The following is a 9266-nucleotide window of genomic DNA, read 5'->3' as shown; positions in this document are numbered from 1 at the left end:
TTGCTGAAACTTTAACAGCATTTTATAAGAAACAGTTTACCTGTAGCTGAGTGACCCCAGCTCACCTGTGTGAGCTGAAAACCTCCCCGTCTGTGTCACAGTGGCTGCAGGTTTGAAAAAATGGAGAAACAGCTGGAAGCAGCAGAGACTTTACCGCTGTGACGTTGTGTTCGTGAGATTACAGGAGCTGGCACATGTGTGTGTGTGTGTGTGTGTGTGTGTGTGTGTGAGTGTGTGTGAGACTGTGTGTGGATGGACTGGAGTTAATCTTCTTATGTAAGCACTCATTTCATTCTGTTGCCCGTGCGGTCTGTAATCCTGCAGACCCACCGCCATGTTTAAATCCTTAAATGGAGACGTCACCGCCGTGGGGCAGGAAACGCTCCACCTGCAGGCTTCCACCCCTGACCTTCACCTCACAGAACTGGGCAGGGTTCATCTGTGCAGGCTGGCTCAGGCACCACCGTGTGGTACAGAAACTGAAGGAGCAGGACTGCCAGCATCATGAAGCACAATAGGCAATAAACGCAGTTTATATTTTATATATACATATATGTACAGTGGGGCAAAAAAGTATTTAGTCAGCCACCGATTGTGCAAGTTCCCCCACTTAAAATGATGACAGAGGTCAGTAATTTGCACCAGAGGTACACTTCAACTGTGAGAGACAGAATGTGAAAAAAAATCCATGAATTCACATGGTAGGATTTGTAAAGAATTTATTCGTAAATTAGGGTGGAAAATAAGTATTTGGTCACCTCAAACAAGGAAAATCTCTGGCTCTCACAGACCTGTAACGTCTTCTGTAAGAAGCTTTTCTGTCCCCCACTCGTTACCTGTATGAATGGCACCTGTTTGAACTCATCATCTGTATAAAAGACACCTGTCCACAGCCTCAAACAGTCAGACTCCAAACTCCGCCATGGCCAAGACCAAAGAGCTTTCGAAGGACACCAGGAAAAGTATTGTAGACCTGCACCAGACTGGGAAGAGTGAATCTACAATAGGCAAGCAGCTTGGTGTGAAAAAATCAACTGTGGGAGCAATCATCAGAAAATGGAAGACATACAAGACCACTGATAATCTCCCTCGATCTGGGGCTCCATGCAAGATCTCATCCCGTGGGGTCAAAATGATCATGAGAACGGTGAGCAAAGATCCCAGAACCACACGGGGGGACCTGGTGAATGACCTGCAGAGAGCTGGGACCAAAGTAACAAAGGTCACCATCAGTAACACACTACAACGGCAGGGAATCAAATCCCGCAGTGCCAGACGTGTTCCGCTGCTGAAGCCAGTGCATGTCCAGGCCCGTCTGAAGTTTGCCAGAGAGCACATGGATGATACAGCAGAGGATTGGGAGAATGTCATGTGGTCAGATGAAACCAAAGTAGAACTTTTTGGTATAAACTCAACTCGTCGTGTTTGGAGGAAGAAGAATACTGAGTTGCATCCCAAGAACACCATACCTACTGTGAAGCATGGGGGTGGAAACATCATGCTATGGGGCTGTTTTTCTGCCAAGGGGACAGGACGACTGATCCGTGTTAAGGACAGAATGAATGGGGCCATGTATCGTGAGATTTTGAGCCAAAACCTCCTTCCATCAGTGAGAACTTTGAAGATGAAACGAGGCTGGGTCTTCCAACATGACAATGATCCAAAACACACCGCCCGGGCAACAAAGGAGTGGCTCCGTAAGAAGCATTTGAAAGTCCTGGAGTGGCCTAGCCAGTCTCCAGACCTCAACCCCATAGAAAATCTGTGGCGGGAGTTGAAAGTCCGTGTTGCTCGGCGACAGCCCCAAAACATCACTGCTCTCGAGAAGATCTGCATGGAGGAATGGGCCAAAATACCAACTACTGTGTGTGCAAACCTGGTAAAGACCTATAGTAAACGTTTGACCTCTGTTATTGCCAACAAAGGTTATGTTACAAAGTATTGAGTTGTATTTTTGTTATTGACCAAATACTTATTTTCCACCCTGATTTACCAATAAATTCTTTACAAATCCTACCATGTGGATTCATGGATTTTTTTTTTCACATTCTGTCTCTCACAGTTGAAGTGTACCTCTGGTGCAAATTACTGACCTCTGTCATCATTTTAGGTGGGGGAACTTGCACAATCGGTGGCTGACTAAATACTTTTTTACCCCACTGTATATATACATATACGTATATATACGTATATGTATATATACGTATATATACATATACGTATATATACATATACGTATATGTATATATACGTATATATACATATACGTATATATACGTATATATACGTATATGTATATATACATATACGTATATATACGTATATGTATATATACGTATATATACATATACGTATATATACATATACGTATATATACGTATATATACGTATATGTATATATACGTATATATGTATATATATATCTGAGAGCTGATTGGTCACTGCCTGTTGATGTATGTAATGACGTGATGATCATAAGTGTGAGTGACGCACTTACTTTTCTTACATTTACATTCAGAACAACATCAACAGGTGTGCTGCTGTTTGTTCACAGTCACATCTGTAAAATGAGGCAGCAGGGGTGGGGTTCACTCCGCGCGCGCGGCGGGTTTTTTTCACGTGTGACCCCAGCGTGTATTTTTTTTATTGTTATTCATCTTCAGCTCATATTTTCTCCCGAGTCCGTCGAGGACACGATGAACGGAGGCAAATATGTGAGCCGGCGGGACTCTAAGAGCGCGCGCTCGGCGGGTGGACCAAACGCTCGAAGCGCCGAAGCCCGCGAGCCCCGGGAGGACGTCATAGACCGGAGCTCCAGTAAGAACCGAGGAGCTAGCGGAGCGGTAGTGGAGGAGCAGCTAGCTGTTAGCTGTTCACCCCAGCCCTCCATCAGCTCCACCAGCAGCCCGCTGCTCCATCGGGCTCATAATTCAGCATTTTGTGCTGAAGAAGGCGGAAGTGTTTGTAGCACCCGGACGGTTTACGGCGCGCACACGGCGCAGTGAGCGTGTTTTTATGGTATAGCCATGCAGGAAATCGGTATCCATAGAAGCGGATAAAAAAACAACCAGGGTGAAGTTTAAATTGAAGATATTTACACGAGTGAATAAAAACTCCAAAGATGAAGACCTACTGAGCCTTTATTCATTTATCCACGTTAGTCAGACTTTCTGCTGTGGTGTTTGGCTTCAGGCTCAGAGTCACTGACCTGCTCGACATTAATAAATAATAACTAGAACACAGATCAGTAAAACAACATGAGTCCACCTGTTAATCGTCTGATTCAGCTCAGAGAGTCGGGCTCGTGCTCAGAAAAAGATTTTGTTTGATTGTCAACGTGAGTCTGCCGTTTCAGTCAGCTTTAAAAACATAACTCCCACCTGGACGTCCCAGATGTACCTGAGAACAGGTGAGAGCACGTCCTGACTGCCGTCAGTGTGCACTCCTGTGAGCTGCTCTGACTCCATGGCCTGGATGAATGTGGGCCTGTTTCGAGAGCTCAGGCCGTCAGATGCTGCCGTGGCTCTGAGCAGCTCAGGTTAGCAGGCTGATGATGATGAAGGAAACCAGAGTTCTTGCTTCATGTTGTTCAGCTGTTAAAATGTGAAGTCTGTTTGTCAGCAGCTGAGTTTAGTGTAGCTTTGTGAGCGCATCCTGGATATTGAGCTGACCTCTGATTGGAATAGGAGAGCACAGCCTAGAAATCATCCACCTTTGTATCCACCCTGAAATCAGGTAGAGGTGATGAAGGAGTGAGCTCTTCCTCAGAATCAGAATCAGAAACTTTATTGTCATTGTCATGAGAACAACGAAATTAAGAATGGTCCCCGATCATTGCATCATCCCTAGCAATATCAAAATATAAATAAAACAATAAAATTCAATAAATAAAATAGATAGAATACTTAAAATACTAGCCTGTGGCTGGCACAGCTGACCTCAGGTACAGGAAGCTGATTGGACGTTAAGCTTCCAACACACACCAAATGTACTTCCTGCTCTTCCTCAGACCAGCACGGGTGCATGAAGTTTATTATTCTGGAAAAGTCGAACTTTTTACAAGGTTTTCATCACATTTTTGTGTGCGAGCAGTTTTTAGGACAAGGTAACCTCAGAGGTTAAAGGTCATTTAAATAATTAATCACGACAACAACAATGGCCATCGAGTGTCATTTAAAGAGGCTGAAGAACGTCTTCCTGCTGCCCGGGTTGTAGAGTCATTGACCTGTTGTTCACACAGGAGAGAAACCATTTTGCTGCAGTGTTTGTGGAGAAAAAATCACTTGACAGGGAAATCTGAAGAGACACATGAAAGGTCACACATGGGAGAAACTCTTCCAATGCAGGATTTGTCTTTAAAGATGAGGTGTGTGCATGTCAGCAGTAAGATTTTCATGCTTTGAGTCTACTACAGGAGCGCCACAGCGTGGCTGAGGGTGCAGGGCTTTTACAGACATGCTGTCCCTGTTTACTCGTTATTTGGACCAGCCGGCGAGCACTGTGAGGGTCATGTTTTTTGACTTTTCCAGTGCTTTCAACACCATCAGGCCGACCCTCCTGGGTGATAAGTTAGCAGCGATGCAGGTGGATGCTTCTCTGGTGTCCTGGATTGTTGATTACCTGACAGGAAGACCACAATATGTACGTCTCCCACAGTGTGTGTCTGACAAGGTGATTAACAACACAGGGGCACCACAGGGGACTGTCCTCTCCCCCTTCCTCTTCACCCTCTACACCACAGACTTCAGCCACTGCACAGAGACCTGCCATCTTCAGAAGTTTTCTGATGACTCTGCGGTGGTTGGATGCATCAGCAGGGATGATGAGACAGAGTACCGGGCTGTGGTCGACTCCTTTGTCACGTGGTGTGAGCAGAATCATCTGCAGCTCAACGTGGCAAAGACCAAGGAACTGATCGTGGACTTCAGGAAGACCAGGAAACACTTGACCCCTGTTTCAATCCAGGGGGTCAGTGTTGACATTGTGGAGGACTATAAATACCTTGGAGTACACATTGACAATAAACTGGACTGGGCTAAAAACACCACAGCACTTTACAGGAAGGGCCAGAGTCGTCTCTATTTTTTGAGGCGACTGAGGTCCTTCAACATCTGCCAGAAAATGCTGAGGATTTTCTATGAGTCTGTTGTGGCCAGTGCCATCCTCTATGCTGTTGCATGCTGGGGGAGCAGGCTGAGGGTCGCAGATGCCAACAGACTTAATAAACTGATCCGTAAGGCCAGCAATGTTGTGGGGATGGAGCTGGACTCCCTCAAGGTGGTGTCGGAGAGGCGGATGCTGTCCAAGATAAAGACAATGTTGGATAACACCTCCCACCCACTCCATGACATGCTGGTCAGTCACAGGAGCTCGTTCAGTGAGAGACTGAGATTACCGAAAAGCACCACTGAACGACACAGGAAATCATTCCTGCCTGTGGCCATCTCCCTGTACAACGCATCCACTTAACACACTGTTTGCTGCTACAACTACACATGTTTCTTTTCCAAATATTTATTTATAAGTGACTTATGTATGTATGTATGTATATATATGTATATATTGTACTATTCTTAGTTAGTGTATTGTCTGTCTTGTCTTAATGTTGGTTTAAAATGGAGCACTGTAACAAAAAATAATTTCCCCCAGGGATCAATAAAGTATTCTGATTCTGATTCTGATTCTGATTTTCAGTCTGATGGATGTGTTTTACACCAGCATGCAAAAACCTCCTGACACAGATAAAAACACATTTACACAGAGCAACAACAGAACGATGACATCAGCAGGACGCCACGTTGTGAATCGTTAAGGATGAAGCGTTGAAGAGTTTGGAAAGATGTTAAAGTTGTTAAATTCAATTCAGTTCAGCTTTATTTATAATGCGCCAAATCACAACAACAGTCGCCTCAAGGCGCTTTATATTGTACAGTAGATGTACAGAGAGGTCTGTTAACAGATAGTGAGCGAAGAAGAAACACCCAGTGCATCATGGGAATCCCCGGCAGCCTACGTCTATTGCAGCATAACTAAGGGAGGATTCAGGGTCACCTGGTCCAGCCCTAACTATATGCTTTAGCAAAAAGGAAAGTTTGAAGCCTAATCTTGAAAGTAGAGATAGTGTCTGTCTCCTGAATCCAAACTGGAAGCTGGTTTAAGTTCTGATTCATTCTGGAATTCTATTTTAGCTTCAGGTGGGAAAAGCTGACATGTCCGAGAGTAAAACTGAGTCTGTGTGACACGCTGAAGTTCATTGATGTCCTCTATCTGCGCTGCTGCATGAGATAAACTCAGTGTTTGTTGTGTTTGTGTTTCAGTGTTACCTGCAGTCATCCAGAAGGTGGTGGTGATTAAAGAGGAGGTTCCCTGGAGCCCGAGTCTGGAGCAGCAGGATCCAGATCATTTCCATATAAAAGAGGAACACGAGGAGCTCTGGACCAATGGGGAGGGAGCACCAGCTGATGGGCGGGAGCAGGAGGAAGAGATGAGGTTCCCAATCATCGCTGTTCGGGTGAAGAGGGAAGATGAAGAAGAGAGTCCTCACAGCCAAACTGAAGACAGCAGCTCTATTCAACCGATAAAAACAGAAAGTGATGAAAGTAACTGTGGAGAACCAGAACCAGCCAGTAACCTGGATCCAAACCACCACAAACAACTAGATACTGCTGAGGAGGCTCCAGGTGTCTGTGAGATTGAGGACAGCTTTGATGGTGGTGACAGGGAGGAATCTTTCTCAGTTTCTGGGCCTTCAAACGAAGACACTGACGGCAGTTTGAAGGACAGCAGGGCCCCTGATTTAAGTGTAAATACTCTGGAACAAGAGGACTTTCTTCAAACACAGAGGACAGGTCAGACAGAAAAAATGTCCTCCACCTGTTTGGCTGCTGAAAACTGTTTCATCTTGAAGCTAAATGTAGAGTCACAGATGAAAATTCACACAGGACAGAAACCATTTGGCTGTGGTGTTTGTGGTAAGATGTTTAGCCACAAGACGCTCTTTAAATCCCACATGAGAGTGCACACGGGGGAGAAACCCTACGGATGTGATGCATGTGGGAAAAGGTTTACGCTTCAGTACAGCTTTAAAAGACACATGCGTGTGCACACGGGAGAGAAACAGTTTGGCTGTGACGACTGTGGGAAAACATTTCGTTGCAAAACCCATCTGAAGCGACACATGAGAGTTCACACAGGGGAGAGACCGTTCGGTTGTAGCGTGTGTGGGGAAAGGTTCACAGAACAGGGCGCTCTGAAACGACACACCAGAGTGCACACTGGAGAGAGACCCTTTGGTTGCACTGTGTGTGGGGAAAGATTTGCAGAGCAGGGCGTTCTGAAGAGACACATAAGAGTTCACACTGGAGAGAAACCATTTAGTTGTGATGTCTGTGGGAAAGGATTCAGACAGGAGAAAACATTGAAAAGACACACAAACGTCCACACAGGAGAGAAACCGTATGGCTGTGATGTGTGTGGGAAAATGTTTAGAGAGCAGACTACGCTCAAAAGACACACTGTTGTTCACACAGGAAAGAAACCATTTTGCTGTGGTGTTTGTGGAGAAAGATTCACTCGACAGGGAAATCTGAAGAGACACATGAAAGGTCACACATGAGAGAAACTCTTCCACTGAAGGATTTGTCTTTAACCCTCTGGGGTCGCCGGACGCGCCGGCGCATCAAAATCACATGACCAATTTAAGACGACACAGCTACAAGATGCAGCACGTCAGAGTCTCCAATCCAACTTGGGTCAAAAGTGCGGACTTAAAACTATATACCAGTTTTTGAATTGTGTCGATGGGCCACGTAAAACCAGGGTTATGATAAAAAATACATGCGATGTTTTTTTTCTGAACAAAACAGTGGCGTTTACAGCGGGAAGAACGGTAAAAACGGCGTTTTCTACAGACAGCGCTAGCAAACACTCTCCGCTTGCGAGTGAAAAAAGAAAAAGAAAAAAACACCCCTTCCCTATTGGTGTTAGAGTTTACCATGTCAGCCAATCAAAAAAATGATAAGGCAACATGTGACATTTGGTTCTTTAGGGAGAAGGTGAAGTTTTCAGGAGTTACACCCGCGACAGAAAGCAGGCGAGCAAAAAAAAGAGCGCGAGTTTTCATATGTTTTCATGTGCGCATGCGCCAACCAGCGTGCAGCCTGTTACAGTCGCTCCTGCTTTTCTCTTAGTTTAGCTCTTTTTTCTTACGTATTCTTTTTTTTTTCTGACTTGTATTTTCCTCCGTTTTCTATCTCTTACTCAATCATGTGGATTGAGAGAGTTTTTGTTCTTCTGGTGGCCGTGGAACTGTTACTTTTATCATGGAACGGGACCGCGGCACATCTCCTACACGCACGGACTGTTTACTCCAGAGATCAGCTGATCGCCCTGATGCCGGCCGGCTCGCTGGCCAGGCCCGCAGAAGTGCCCGCAGAAGTACCAGCTGAAATTTGGAGGAAAACACATCGGGGATGCAGAGGTCAAGGACAGAAGAGAAGAAAAAAGGTGACGGTGAGACAGCGGAGGCTCGAAGCGAGGAGGAGGTTTAAACCGTGTCTGCCGTCTATCGTGATGGGAAATGTGCGATCGTTGGCAAATAAAATCGACGAGCTCTCAGCACTGGTACGGAGTCAGAGGGAATACCGAGAGTGTAGCCTGATGTGTTTCACCGAATCATGGCTGCACCAGGTCATTCCTGATGAGAATGCTTCCGTGGAAGGCTTCCACACTGTTCGGGCGGACAGGGACAGCATCGCTAGCGGTAAGCGTAAAGGAGGTGGGCTTGCTGTTTTAGTTAACAACCGGTGGTGTAACCCTGCCAACATAACAATCAAAGAAAGGATTTGTTGCCCGGACACTGAACTGTGTGCTGTTGGACTCAGGCCGTATTATTTACCCAGGGAATTCTCTCACGTCATCTTGGTGGCTGTTTATGTTCCCCCCTCTGCTAACCCCACAGCTGCATGTGACACTATCCACTCTGCCATAGCTCGGCTACAGACTCAGCACCCGAGTGCCTTTATTGTGATCTCGGGTGACTTCAACCATGTATCACTGGACAATACACTACCAACATTCAAACAATATGTGGACTGTCCCACCAGGGGAGAGAAAACTTTAGACTTACTGTATGCTAACGTCAAGGATGCATACAGCTCCTCCTCCCTCCCCCCACTTGGTAGGTCAGATCATAACCTGATTCACCTCACCCCCCGCTATGTGCCAATTGTGAGGAGGGAACCTGTGACCACCAGGACTGTTAGGAG

At 45.8% G+C, this 9266-nt stretch overlaps 1 protein-coding gene across 1 annotated transcript; it reads left to right on the top strand.

The window, feature by feature from the left end:
• The first annotated feature begins 2696 nt into the window (after positions 1-2696).
• LOC146664397 (uncharacterized) lies at positions 2697-7615 on the top strand. Its single transcript, XM_085415397.1, has 2 exons — positions 2697-2817; positions 6318-7615. Exons 1-2 carry the CDS (start codon positions 2697-2699, stop codon positions 7613-7615), a joined length of 1419 nt encoding a protein of 472 aa, XP_085271523.1.
• The last annotated feature ends 1651 nt before the right edge of the window (positions 7616-9266 follow it).

The sequence above is a fragment of the Rhamphochromis longiceps genome, linkage group LG8 (genome assembly GCF_057381845.1).
Source record: "Rhamphochromis longiceps isolate RC_006_pf linkage group LG8, R_longiceps_female_GT1.1, whole genome shotgun sequence".
Lineage (NCBI taxonomy): Eukaryota > Metazoa > Chordata > Actinopteri > Cichliformes > Cichlidae > Rhamphochromis > Rhamphochromis longiceps.
Note: the sequence above shows the minus strand (reverse complement) of the source record. Positions and strands in the feature narration are given on the sequence as shown.

Excerpts from the sequence above, each read along its gene's own strand:
- LOC146664397 (XM_085415397.1), top strand. The coding sequence starts at position 2,697 with ATGAACGGAGGCAAATATGTGAGCCGGCGGGACTCTAAGAGCGCGCGC. Across the intron at positions 2,818-6,317 it reads CGTCATAGACCGGAGCTCCA|TGTTACCTGCAGTCATCCAG; the intron begins GTAAGAACCGAG and ends TTTGTGTTTCAG.